Raw genomic sequence first — 15093 nt, 5'->3', positions numbered from 1 at the left:
CATTATAAATTCAGACTGTAACACAACCAAATGTGGAAAAAGTCAAGGGCTGTGAATACTTTCTGAAGGCACTGTATTTATTAGAGTTATTGACCTCACAATAAGCCAGATTTCGAGTAACTTACACTGTGGTGATGAAACTTGAAGCAGCAGCTATGGCACAATCAATTGGAAATGGACAGCTCATGGTGCTGAAAGAAAATTTGAGTAGGCATAATTCATTTCAACTAGCTTAACTTTAATTTGACTTTAATAACAACAACAGGGCTTTGTGTTGGACCCTATTTCCCAAATAAGAGGTAGGCCTACCTGTTTGACAGACTAAATTAGGCTATAGGATACTACAGTATATCCATAGATTTGTCAGTCAATTCCTCTAACCACCATACACTCTTTAAATTGTCTACCGTGTCAGTGAAGGGCTGTCAAGTTAAAACCAATACTCGAATTGAGGGGTTATGAAAGGGGATGCCATAGGTCTACCTTTTATTAAAAAATATTGCAAAAAGCACAGGACTACTTACCCCTTGTTAGCTTAAGATTTTGAAGAAAATAAAACACAGAATACTTTTGCTCTCAATTCCAAGTGAAATTGACCATAGAGCCACAAATGATTTTAAGGATAGCACAATTGTCAACCAGCTGTTTAACAATAAAACCCAATGCAGACATCTTAGAGCGGCTCAAAGCAAACTTGCTCGCTCTTTGGAGTCCATCTCATGCAGACTGGAGTAGGATCATGGCCTGTAAGCAGGGCACAAGAGAACATTTCAAATATGATATTGAATCTAGGACAAGATATCCTAACCAGGCATGTTCCGTTGCATCTAACTATGTTATCCCTAAACAGCACACTAAACAGTGTACTCACTGCAAGCGAACAGGACATGTAGTGAAAACTTGTTGGGATCTTGGGAGGGATCTTGCCCCCAGGCATTTCAGCTAAGGTGGAGACTCTTACAAGTTGCAAGATGCCTGATCTACACTTATTTCAGACAACCTTTGAACAAGTAAGAAATGGTCAACTGCATCAAACGCCTTTGACAGGTCAATAAATAAGGCAGCAGAATGATTTTTATGGTTTAAACAATATAGCACATCATCGAAGACAAGTGAAAATGGCACGGACAGAGAAGGCTGCCTCGCTTCTTGCTCTTAGGAAACTGTTTTTTTATGTATTATTTCTTACATTGTTTTTGTGTTATTACATACAGCCGGAGAGAACTATTGGATATCAGAGCGGCGGTAACTCACCAGGACTACCAGCATCACAACCAGGAATACGACTTTCCCAAAAATCGCCAGCACTACAAGCATCACAACCAGGAATATGACTTTCCCGAAGCAGATCCTTTGTTCGCACCCCCCAGGGCAATTGAACAGATTCCAGAAGCCAACCCAAAACAACGCCGGCAAAGGAGAGGTACTCGGAGTGGTCTTCTAGTCCGATTTAGGAGACACGCACACCAACCACCGCTTCCGGGTATATTACTCACTAATGTTCAGTCTCTGGATAATAAAGTTGACGAGCTCAGGGTGCGGGTCTATTTCCAGAGAGACATCAGGGATTGTAACATACTTTGCTTCACAGAAACATGGCTCTCTAAGGATATACTGTCTGAATCGGTCCAGACAGCTGGATTCTCAGTTCATCACGCAGACAGGAATAAACATCTCTCCGGGAAGAAGAAGAGTAAGGGTATATGTCTCATGATTAACGATTCATGGTGTAATTGTGATAACATACAGGAACTCAAATCCTTTTGTTCACCCAATCTAGAATATCTCACAATCAAATGCCGACCGTATTATCTCGCCAGAGAATTCTCATCGGTTATAGCCACGGCTGTGTGTATCCCTGTCAAGCTGATACAAAGACAGCCCTCAAAGAACTCTAATAACTGGTGCACCCAAAATTGTTATTTTGCAAAGATCACAAACCAATGTAATCTTAGCGACTGTTCAAGCAAGAATCAAAACATCATCGTAAGCGTATGAGAACCCCAACAAGTAATACAAACGTAAATGTAGGCTATGTTGAACGGGCGCAGATGGCAATGGCTTTCTTACTGACGTCAAGAGTCGTGCGCATCTGTGCGTGACGTCAGTGTGTCGTGTACTGGAAAAAGGTCTATTACCAAGGCACACATTTAGGACATTTAAGACACAAATTGCTTAGGGACAGAGGTAATGAGAGATACTGTCACGTTCGTTATAATGAGCGGACCAAGGCGCAGCGTGAGTTGAGTTCCACATACTTTATGACACAGTGAAACTTCCAAAAACAATAAACATAACGAACGAACGTGAAAGCCGTAGTGCACAAAACACTAACACAAACAATATCCCACAAAACAGGTGGGAACAAAGGACAACTTAAGTATGATCCCCAATTAGAGACAACGATAATCAGCTGCCTCTAATTGGGAACCCTACTAAAACACCAACATAGAAATATAACGACTAGAACACCCCCGAGTCATGCCCTGAACCCCGAGGGCTCTCTATGGTCTTGGCGTGGCAGATACAGAAACATTTAAGTTGTCTTCTGTAAATATGGTTACACCTCCCCTCTACCAACTCTGTCAGATCTAAAAACATTATAACCAGTTAGAGACACATCAGTATCCAGCACAGAATTATTAAAATATGTTTCAGATATTACCAGAATGTCTACTTTAGTTTGAGAGGCCAGAGTTATAATAAAGTACATTTTTGTATCAAACTTCTGGCATTTACATGAATCAGTCCAATGACACAGCTGCGGGATTTCAAATCAGACGGAGTCTCTAATATAAGCATACTATTCTCAGTCGGTAACCCCTAATTTTTAAATACCATAGGGCTAGCTTGAATTGGTAAAATACAATCTTTTCTAGAACTGTACCATTGGCCCTATGCCTCGAGTGAGGACGTGTCACGTCCTGACCAGCAGATGGAGCTGTTGTAGTAGTTTGGGGGTCAGGACGTGGCAGTCTTGTGTGTGTCTTGTGACTCCTGATCAGGAACAGCTGGGAATCGTTGTTCCTGATTGGGAGTCATATATGTAGGAGTTGTTTGTCACTGGGGTTTGTGGGTGGTTGTTTTTGCACTGCGTTAGGATAGCCTGCAAAACTGTTGCACTGTCATTGTTTATTGTTTTCTGTGGATGCTTTACTCTTTTTGTTGGGTAATTAAAAATGAGTATTCACATACCTGCTGCGCCTTGGTTCATTTCAGAAGACAGCCGTTACAGGACGTGTGTTAAAACAAGAGTGGGTACCTGTTGCAGGCCTGCAGTATGATGATAATTGTTGGTTGGGATTACCTGAGTGGGACTTGGGTGTTGATAAGTCAATGGCTCAGTGCAGCCTTAAAATGTGAGGACCGAGTCCAGGCACCAAGGTGATTTGGATGGACTCCGTCCTCTCTGTAAAGCATCTTCTCTTTCCGAACGGTGTCAAAGTTATTCACAAAAGTAACTCCAACAGAGCTACAGTAGACACGTAGCCAGTCATGTAGTGTCAGCAACCAACTGAATCTTTCGCTGCCACGACTCAGTGATGGCACTGGGCCTGAAATAATTGGACGATTGTTGGAGTCTTTCATTGTTCCAATCAGTTCTTTAAAATCCCAAAGCAGCCTAGTGATGTCCTGTACCCTAGCCCCAGTATAGCACAAGGTTTTTGCCCCGGGAACTGAGATGTTTCTCACCATAGAGCTGCCGATGATAATGGCTGGTTAGATGGCAGAGGAGGTCAGTCAGTCTTTGTGCCTTGAGCCGGCTGCAAAACCCTTGTGTCTGACGGAGGAGCTAGTGTGTTTGACACCCTTGAGGTCCGGTGAGAGGAAGAGCGCAGCTGATCCGAGGCCGAGTCCCCCTGGGAATGTGGAGGATGGGAGTCCGAGGCAGAATCTCGCTGGGAAGGAGTCCGGATAGGGGGCAATGGCGCTGGAACATCCAAAGCCAAGAGGGCGAAGCTGTTAGACAACTGTGCTTACTATAGAATTCTGTAGTCTACTGTAGAATACTATACTACACACTGTAGTATACAGTGCATTCAGAAAGAATTCAGACCCCTTGACTTTTTTCACATTTTGTTACGTTACAGCCTTATTCTAAAACTGACTACATATTTTTTCTCCTCATTAATCTACACCAAATACCCCATAATGTTTGCAAATGTATTAAAAATAAAAACATAGGTATTCAGACCCTTTCCTATTAGACTTGAAATTGAGCTCTGGTGCATCCTGTGTCCATTGATCGTCCTTGAGATGTTTCTACAACTTGATTGGAGTCTACCGGTGGTAAATCTAATAGATTGGACATGATTTGGAAAGGCCCACACCTGCCTATATAAGGTCCCACAGTTGATAGTGCATGTCAGTGCAAAAACCAAGCCATGAAGTCGAAGGAATTGTCCGTAGAGCTCTGAGACAGGATTGTGTCGAGGCACAGATCTGGGGAAGGGTACCAAAAAAATCCTGCAGCATTGAACCATAACCCAAGAACACAGTGGCCTCCATCATTCTTAAATGGAAGAAGTTTGGAACCACCAAGACTCTTCCTAGAGCTGGCCGTACGGCCAAACTGAGCAATTGGGGTAGAATGGCCTTGGTCAGGGATGTGACCAAGAACCCGATGGTCACTCTGACAGAGCTCCAGAGTTCCTCTGTGGAAATGGGAAGGAAAACCATCTCTGCAACACTCCACCAATCAGGCCTTTATGGTAGAGTGGCCAGACGGAAGCCACTCCTCAGTAAAAGGCACATGATAGCCAGCTTGGAGTTTGTCAAAAGGCACCTAAAGGACTCTCATTTCTCATGGTCTCTCATGGGCTGATGAAACCAAGATTGAACTCTTTAGCCTGAATGCCAATGCGTAATGACTGGAGGAAACCTGGCACCATCCCTACGGTGAAGCATGGTGGTGGCAGCATCATGCTGTGGAGGCATCATGCTGTGGGGATGTTTTTCAGCAGCAAGGACTGGGAGACTAGTCTGGTTTGAGGCAAAGAAGAACGGGGCAAAGTACAGAGATCTTTGATGAAAACCTGCTCCAGATCGTGCAGTGCCTCTGACTGGGGCGAAGGTTCACCTTCCAACAGGACAATGACCCTAGGCACACAGCCAAGACAACGCAGGAATGGCTTCGGGACAAGTCTCTGAATGTCCATGAGTGTTCCAGCCAGAGCCCGGACTTGAACCCTATCGAACATCTCCAAAGAGACCTGGAAATAGCTGTGCCAGGACACTCCCCATCCAACCTGACAAAGCTTGAGAGGATCTGCAGAGAAGAATGGGAGAAACTCCCCAAATACAGGTGTGCCAAGCTCATAGCGTCATACCCAAGAAGACCGGAGGCTGTAATCGCTGCCAAAGGTGCTTCAACCAAGTACTGATTAAAGAGTCTGAATACTTATGTAAATGTGATATTTTATTATTACTTTTTAATTTATATGCAAAAATGTCTAAACACCTGTTTTTACTTCGTCATTATGGGGTATTGTGTGTAGATTGATGGAGGGAAAAAAACAATTTAATCAATTTTAGAATAAGGCTGTAATGTAACAAAATGTGGAAAAAGTCAAGGGGACTGAATACTTTCAGAATGCACTGTACCTCAATCATGTGTAGTACTTACTATAGAATGTTGTAGTATACTGTAGAATAATTTAGTAAATACTACAGTGTGCTACAGACCACAAAAAAACTAAAGTAAATACTACAGTAATGTTTGCAAAAACATTATAGGAAATACTACACTGAACAAAAATATAAACTCAGCATACAATTATTTCAAAGATTTTTTAAAGTTACAGTTCATATAAGGAAATCAGTCAATTGAAATAAATTCATTAGGCCCTAATTTATGGATTTCACAACTGGGAATAAATATATGCATCTGTTGGTCACAGATACCTTGAAAAAAAAGTAGGGGTGTATATCAGAAAACCAGTTAGTATCTGGTGTGACCATTTGCCTTATGCAGCACAACACATCTCCTTTGCATAGAGATGATCAGGCTGTTGATTGTGGTCTGTGGAATGTTGTCCCACGCCTCTTCAATGATTGTGCGAAGTTGCTGGATATGGTGACATGTCTGGTGAGTATGCAGACCATGGAAGAACTGAGACATTTTCAGCTTCCAAAAATTGTGTACAGATCCTTGCGACATGTGGCCGTGCAGTATCAGGCTGAAACATGAGGTAATTCCGGCGAATGAATGGCACAACAATGGGCCTCAGGATCTTGTCATGGTATCTCTGTGCATTCAAACTGCCATCGATAAAATGGAATTGTGTTCGTTGTTAGTAGCTTATGCCTACCCATAACATAACCCCACCACCACCATGGGGCACTCTGTACACAACGTTGACATCAGCAAACCTCTCTCGCAAACATGGCGCCATACATGCTGTCTGCCATCTGCCCGGTACAGTTGAAACCGGGATTGATCCATGAAGAGCACATTTCTCCAGCGTCCCAGTGGCCATCGAAGGTGAGTATTTTCCCACCGTTGTCAGTTTTGGACACCGTTATCAGTTATGGACATCGAAGGTGAGTATTTTCCCACCGTTATGACGCCAAACTGCAGTCAGGTCAAGACTCTAGTGAGGACAAACCCTGAGACGGTTTCTGAAAATATTTCAAGAAATTCTTCGGTTGTGCAAACCCACAGTTTCATCAGTTGTCCGGAGGGCTGGTCTCAGATGATCCCGCAGACGAAGAAGCCGGATGTGGAGGTCCAGGGCTTGCATGGTTACACGTGGTCTGTGGTTGTGAGGCCGGATGGTGGTACTTCCAAATTCTCTAAAACGACATTGGAGGTGGCTTATAGTAGAGAAATAGACATTTAATTCTCTGGAAACAGCTCTGGTGGACATTCCTGTAGGCAGCATTCCATTTGCATGCTCCCTCACAAATTGAGACATCTGTATCATTGTGTTGTGTGAAAAAACTGCACATTTTAGAGTGTCCTTTTATTGTCCCCAGCACAAGGTGCACATGTGTAATGATTTTGCTGTTTAATCAGCTTCTTGATATCCCACACCTGTCAGGTGGATGGATTATCTTGGCAAAGGAGAATTGTATTTTTATTTATTTCACCTTTCTTTAACCAGGTGGGCCAGTTGAGAACAAGTTCTCATTTACAACTGTGACTTGGCCAAGATATAGTAAAGCAGTGCGACAAAAACAACAACACAGAGTTACACATGGGATAAACAAATGTAAAGCCAATAACACAATAGAAAAATCTATATACAGTGTGTGCAAATGTAGTAAGATTAGGGAGGTAAGGCAATAAATAGGCCAAAGTGGCAAAATAATTACAATTTAGCATTAACACTGGAGTGACAGATGTGCAGATGATAATGTGCAAGTAGAGATACTGGGGTGAAAAAGAGCAAAAAAGAAATAACAATATGGGGATGAGGTAGTTGGGTGGGCAATTTACAGATGGCTGTGTACAGGTGCAATGATCGGTAAGCTGCTCTGACAGCTGATGCTTAAAGTTAGTGAAGGAGATATGAGTCTCCAGCTTCAGTGATTTTTGCTATTCGTTCCAGTCATTGGCAGCAGAGAACTGGAAGGAAAGGCGACCAAAGGAGGAATTGGCTTTGGGGATGACCAGTGAAATATACCTGCTGGAGCGCATGCTATGGGTGGGTGTTGCTATGGTGACCAGTGAGCTGAGGTAAAGCGGGGCTTGACCTAGCAAATACTTTTGCTGACCTGGAGCCAGAGGGTTTGGCGACGGATATGTAGTGAGGGCCAGCCAACGAGAGCATACAGGTTGCAGTGGTGGGTAGTATATGGGGCTTTGGTGACAAAACGGATGGCACTGTGATAGACTACATCCAATTTGCTGAGTAGAGTGTTGGACGCTATTTTGTAAATGACATCGCCGAGGTCAAGGATCGGTAGGATAGTCAGTTTTACGAGGGTATGTTTGGCAGCTGAGTGAAGGATGCTTTGTTGCGAAATAGGAAGCCAATTCTAGATGTCATTTTGGATTGTAGATTATTAATGTGAGTCTGGAAGGAGAGTTTACAGTCTAACCAGACACCTAGGTATTTGTAGCTGTCCACATATTCTAAGTCAAAACCGTCCAGAGTAGTGATGCTAGTCGGGTGGGCGGGCGCAGCCAGCAATTGGTTGAAGAGCATGCATTTAGTTTTACTAGCATTTAAGAGCAGTTGGAGGCCATGGAAGGAGTGTTGTATGGCATTGAAGCTCATCTGGAGGATTGTAAACACAGTGTCCAAAGAAGGGCCAGAAGTATACAGAATGGTGTCGTCTGCATAGAGGTGGATCAAGGAATCATCAGCAGCAAGAGGGACATCATTGATATATACAGAGAAAAGAGTCGGCCCGAGAATTGAACCCTGTGGCACCCCCATAGAGACTGCCAGAAGGCCGGACAACAGGCCCTCCGATTTGACACACTGAACTCTATCTGAGAAGTAGTTGGTGAACCAGGCGAGGCAGTCATTTGAGAAACCAAGGCTGTTGAGTCCATGGTGATTGACAGAGTCGAAAGCCTTGGCCAGGTCGATGAAAATGGCTGCATAGTACTGTCTTTTATCGATGGCGGTTATGCTATCATTTAGGACTTTGAGCGTGGCTGAGGTGCACCCATGAACAGCTCGGAAACCAGATTGCATAGTGGTGGGTAAGGTGGGATTCGAAATGGTTAGTGATCTGTTTGTAAACTTGTTAACTAGCTTTCGAAGACTTTAGGAAGGGAGGGCAGGATCGATATAGGTCTGTAACCGTTTGGGTCTGGAGTGTCTCCCCATTTGAAGAGGAGGATGACCGCGGCCACTTTCCAATCTTTAGGAATCTCAGACGATACGGAAGAGAGGGTGAACAGGCTAGTAATAGGGGTTGCAACAATTGTGGCGGATACTTTTAGAAAGAGAGGGTCCAGATTGTCTAGCCCAGCTGATTTGTAGGTGTCCAGAATTTGAGGCTCTTTCAGAACATCAGCTATCTGGATTTGGGTGAAGGAAAAGTGGGGGGGGCTTGGGCAAGTTGCTGTGGGGGGTGCAGAGCTGTTGGCTGGGGTAGGGATAGCCAGGTGGAAAGCATGGCGAGCCGTAGAAAAATGCTTCTTGAAAATCTCGATTACCGTAGATTTATCGGTGGTGACGGTGTTTCCTAGCCTCAGTGCAGTGGGCAGCTGGGAGGAGGTGCTCTTATTCTCCATGGACTTTACAGTGTTTCAAAACATTTTGTAATTTGTGCTACAGGATGAAAATATCTGTTTGAAAAAGTTAGCCTTTGCTTTCCTAACTGACTGTGTATATTGGTTCCTAACTTCCCTGAAAAGTTGCATATTGCAGGGGCTATTCGATGCTAATGCAGAACGCCACAGGATGTTTTTGTGCTGGTCAGGGGCAGTCAAGTCTGGAGTGAACCAAGTGCAATATCTGTTCTTAGTTCACATTTTTTGAATGGGGCATGCTTATTTAAGATGGCGAGGAAAGCACTTTTAAAGAATAAACAGTTATCCTCTACTGACCGGATGAGGTCAATATCCTTCCAGGATACCCGGGCCAGGTCGATTAGAAAGGCATGCTTGCTGAACTGTTTTAGGGAGCGTTTGACAGTGATGAGGGGTGGTCGTTTGACCGCGGACCCATTACGGACGCAGGCAATGAGGCAGTGATCGCTGAGATCCTGGTTGAAGACATCAGAGGTGTATTTAGAGGGCAGGTTGTTCAGGATGATATCTATGAGGGTGCCCATGTTTACGGATTTAGGGTTGTACCTGGTAGGTTCCTTGATAATTTGTGTGAGATTGAGGGCATCTAGCTTAGATTGTAGGATGGTCGAGGTGTTAAGCATATCCCATTTTAGGTCACCTAACAGTACAAACTCTGAAGATAAATGGGGGTTAATCAATTCACGTATGGTGTCCAGGGCACAGCTGGGGGCTGAGGGAGGTCTAAAACAAGTGGCAACAGTGAGAGACTTATTTCTGGAAAAATGGATTTTTAAAAGTACAAACTCGAACTGTTTGGGCACAGACCTGGATAGCATGACAGAACTCTGCAGACACTCTCTGCAGTAGATTGCAAGTCCGCCCCTTTTGGCAGTTCTATCTCGGCGGAAAATGTTATAGTTGGGGATGGAAAGTTCAGAATTTTTGGTGGCCTTCCTAAGCCAGGATTCAGACACGGCTAGCACATTAGGGTTGGCAGAGTGTGCTAAAGCAGTGAATAAAACAAACTTAGGGAGGAGGCTTCTGATGTTAACATGCATGAAACCAAGGCTTTGCGATTACAGAAGTCAACAAATGATAGCACCTGGGGAATAGGTGTGGAACTGAGGGCTACAGGGCCTTGGTTAACCTCTACGTCACTAGATGAACAGAGGAGGAGTAGGATATGGGTACGGCTGAAGGCTATAAGAACTGGTTGTCTAGTGCGTTGGGAACAGAGAATAAAAGGAGCAGATTTCTGGGCATGGTAGAATAGATTCAGGGCATAATGTACAGACAAGGGTATGGTAGGATGTGAGTACAGTCAAGGTAGACCTAGGCATGGGGTGACGATGAGAAAAGTTTTGTCTCTGGAGGCACCAGTTAAGCCAGGTGAGGTCTCCGCATGTGTGTGGGGTGAGACAAAAGAGCTATCTTAGGCATGTTGAGCGGGACTGAGGGCTCTACATTGAAATAAAACAATAAGAACTAGCCGAGACAGCAGTAGACAAGGTATATTGACATTAGAAAGAGGAAGAAAGCAATTACAGGTGTTGATCAGGAGAACTAAGACAACAACGGGTAAATAACGTTGAATGGGCAGAGCAGGTCAATTAGGTACATACAGGACCTGAGTTCGAGGCTGGGGCCGACAGATAAACAAAATGAGGTACAGTGTTATTGAAACAGTCCAAGGGGCATCAGCTGTGTAGCAGAGTGATCATAGAGTCCAATGAGCAGTAATAGGCGAGTCAGGGAGCCGTTCGGGAGTCACTACTACGCTAGGCGAGCGGGAGACACGGCGTTCAGAAAGGTAGCGGGCCGGGGCTAGCAGATGGTTCTTCGGCGACATCGTAGCCTGTTGAGACAACATCGGGCGATTACGTCGGCAGACCAGTCGTGATGAATCGGCAGGGCTCCGCGTCGACAATAATAATGGGTGCAGGCCAATTGGCAAAAGAGGTATTGTAGGCCTAGAATTAGCTTATATATGGGCCTAGCTCGAGGCTAGTTCAAGGCTAACTGATGCTTGCTTCGGGACAGAGGCGATAGTAGCCACTTGTTTGCAGCTAGCTAGTTGCGATGATCCGGTGTAATGATCCAGAGTGGCAGGAATCCGGTGATGTGGTAGAGGCGCAACAACTTCCAAATTTGTTCGACATTTGAAGCAGCACAAAGAAGGGTAAGTCGTGGCTAATATAGCTGACAGCTATATCATTCATAACTTTGCTAGTGTAGCATGTTGGCTAACGTAACATTAAATCAATGAGCCTCCACATAGTCAGTCAGTGCGGGAACGTGATCATTGCACTACAACTGGCTAGGCAGTTGGTAGCCTAAATCCTGCCTGATGTTACTGCTGTTCCTAAAGCCATTGACATAGGTTAGCCTATTGTAACTTATCTTACTTATGGCTACCCATGTATTTCCATGGAAATATAAAGTTTATTGGAAAGTAATAAATATATTTTTAAAAGCATTCATGATTTGCGTATATGTAATATACTAACTATTACTGTTGTTAAAAACATGAAATGGTATTACATTTGGTGAAGAGCACATTATGACTTGTTTAGGACTCGAAACTCAAAGTTTAGGACTTGAGATTTGACTTGAGACTTGTTAGTCTTGAATTGAGATTTGACTCGGACTTGCCTGTCTTGACTTGAGACTTACTTGTGACTTGTAAAACAATGACTTGGTCCCACCTCTGGTATATACTACAGTATTTAATTTGCATATAGCCTGCCCATTCCCCTCCCCATGTCCAAATTTGTGCCACCTATCAGTGAGAAACCTACATGCCAAGTAAAGGCCATATATTGTGTGCCCTACAGGTTATAAAAAAGAGCTAAAGCTAGGAGCTATCTGTTCAGACCTCAGTTCTACCTATCTACAGGTTATGGAAAATTAGCTCTTTGAGTATTTTGTCCAGTAGGTTTCCTCAAGGACAAAGCCCCCACTGCTATGTCAAAGATCAGAAAATACAAACATTATAGTAAATACTACAGTGTACTACAGTCCGCAAAAACAGTTATTACTATAGTATGTACTACAGTTTTTTTGTTACTACAGTAAAGACAGCAAAACATGTAACCATAGTATACTATAGTATTTCTTCATGTGGGAGGTGTGCGTGATCTAATCATTATGAGTGCTGTTGGGGGCTGGGCGCGGCCTGCTGAAGAATGGCGCTCCCCACTGCCGGATGGTTCTGAAATAGAATCTACAGTGCACTGTTTGATGGCCGCACTCTTGTGGCTTCCACAGGTTAACATTACATTTTTAAATGAGCCTTTTCAATGTAGTTACAAAAGACTGCACCCACACTGTGCCCACCGTTGCCCTAAGATTGCCCACCTTTGCCCTATAGACATAACCTACCGTCCTCTGCCGAGGCCTCGCTGCTGTAGCCGTCATACTCGGCTGATAGGGGGCTGTACTTTTGCCTCATCTCCCAGCCGTAGCCATTTGACTGGCTGCCGCTAGCCCCGCCTCGGAGACCCTGCGAACGGTTGACTGCTTCTTGGTACTGGCCCATCACCTCATCCTCGCTGTCTGATGACGAACCCTTCAGGTCACCGTCAGGGTAGATCTTTTCTAGAGGTGGAAGATAAAAAGGGAAATAGATATGGATTTCTGTGGATTTCTGTCCTTAAGATCAAATGTAGGATCAGCTTTAATTACCAATTTTTATTTTTTATTTTAACCTCTCCTTGATCGGTGCCCCCCCCCCCCGCGTTACGGTTAAGCTAACATAGGCTAATGTGATTAGCATGAGGTTGTAAGTAACAAGAACATTTCCAAGGACATAGACATATTTGATATCGGCAGAAAGCTTTAATTCTTGTTAATCTAACTGCACTGTCCAATTTACAGTAGCTATTATAGTGAAATAATACCATGCTATTGTTTGAGGAGAGTGCACAGTTATGAACTTGAAAATGTGTTAATCAACCAATTAGGCACATTTGGGCAGTCTTGATACAACATTTTGAACAGAAATGCAATGGTTCATTGGATCAGTCTAAAACGTTGCACATACTGCTGCCATCTAGTGCCCAACATCTGAATTGCGCCTAGATTCCTAAGTCATATATTGGCCTTTCTCTTACATTTCAAAGATGAAGAAAAAAATTAAGTAATGTTTTTTTTCTTTGTATTATCTTTTACCAGATCTAATGTGTTATATTCTCCTACATTAATTTCACATTTCCACAAACTTCAAAGTGTTTCCTTTCAAATGGTATCAAGAATATGCATATCCTTGCTTCAGTTCCTGAGCTACAGGCGGTTAGATTTGGGTATGTCATTTTAGGTGAAAATTGAAGAAAAGGGTCCGATCCTTACAACAAACGGGCCTCAGGATCTCGTCACGCTATCTCTGTGCATTAAAATGGCATTGGTAAAACGCAATTGTGTTTGTTGTCCATAGCTTATGCCTGCCCAAACCAGAACCCCCCCGCCAGAGTGTGCTCTGTTGATCTGAGCATTCTGACCTAACAACAACAGTCAAGCACCCAAGTTAACTGGCTAACGTTGGCTAGCTTGCTAGCTACAAATGAGAGCTACAAATGAGAGTAGCTAGCTACAAATGAGAGTACAGCTCACTCTGAACATTTTACTCATCCTAGCAGAGCTCGTTAGGCTGTTTTCATGTTATCCAGAGTGTTGGTGTCTGCAACTGTGCTGCTGGTGACAATTTAAAACGCTTTTTTCCCAACGTTTACTGACACCGTCCATATTCAACAGGTGTTGAGAGCTTGTAAATTTGTCAGTTGTCATTCTGCGCTCTGGCACACTCAGACGAGCTCATGAAACATGCGACCAACACTGTTGCGTTTATATTTTTGTTCAGAGTAGAAAGGCTATGCCACCACTGTACAGTGGGGGGAAAAAGTATTTGATCCCCTGCTGATTTTGTACGTTTGCCCACTGATAAACAAAGGATCAGTCTAATATTATAATGGTAGGTTTATTTGAACAGTGAGAGACAGAATAACAACAACAAAATCCAGAAAAAAGCATGTCAAAAATGTTAGATATTGATTTGCATTTTAATGAGGGAAATAAGTATCTGACCTCCTCTCAATCAGAAAGATTTCTGGCTCCCAGGTGTCTTTTATACAGGTAGCGAGCTGAGATTAGGAGCACACTCTTAAAGGGAGTGCTCCTAACCGCAACTTGTTACCTGTAAAAAAGACACATGTCCACAGAAGCAATCAATCAATCAGATTCCAAACTCTCCACCATGGCCAAGACCAAAGATCTCTCCAAGGATGTCAGGGGCAAGATTGTAGACCTACACAAGGCTGGAATGGGCTACAAGACCATCGCCAAGCAGCTTAGTGAGAAGGTGACAACATTTGGTGCGATTATTCGCAAATGGAAGACACAAAAGAACTGTCAATATCCCTCAGCCTGGGGCTCCATGCAAGATCTCACCTCGTGGGGTTGCAATGATCATGAGAACGGTGAGGAATCAGCCCAGAATTACACGGGAGGATCTTGTCAATGATCTCAAGGCAGCTGGGACCATAGTCACCAAGAAAACAATTGGTAACACACTACGCCGTGAAGGAATGAAATCCTGCAGCGCCCGCAAGGTCACCCTGCTCAAGAATACATATACATGCCCGTCTGAAGTTTGCCAATGAACATCCGAATGATTCAGAGGACAACTGGTGAAAGTTTTGTGGTCAGATGAGACCAAAATGGAGCTCTTTGGCATCAACTCAACTCGCCGTGTTTGGAGGAGGAGGAATTCTGCCTATGACCCCAAGAACACCACCGTCAAACATGGAGGTGGTAACATTATGCTTTGGGGGTGTTTTTCTGCTAAGGGGACAGGACAACTTCACCGCATCAAAGGGACGATGGACGGGGCCATGTACCATCAA

At 43.8% G+C, this 15093-nt stretch overlaps 1 protein-coding gene across 1 annotated transcript in view; it reads right to left on the bottom strand.

The window, feature by feature from the left end:
• Positions 1-15093, bottom strand: part of syt14a (synaptotagmin XIVa) — a 101005-nt gene that overhangs the window by 69233 nt on the left and 16679 nt on the right. Inside the window, exon 4 of the mRNA XM_082957615.1 lies at positions 12578-12793. Within this exon, the coding sequence (XP_082813741.1) occupies positions 12578-12793 (216 nt within the window). The remainder of the gene's footprint in view (positions 1-12577; positions 12794-15093) is intronic.

Source organism: Salmo salar, chromosome 11 (genome assembly GCF_965601325.2).
Source record: "Salmo salar chromosome 11, fSalSal1, whole genome shotgun sequence".
In the NCBI taxonomy this organism is placed as follows: domain Eukaryota; kingdom Metazoa; phylum Chordata; class Actinopteri; order Salmoniformes; family Salmonidae; genus Salmo; species Salmo salar.
Note: the sequence above shows the minus strand (reverse complement) of the source record. Positions and strands in the feature narration are given on the sequence as shown.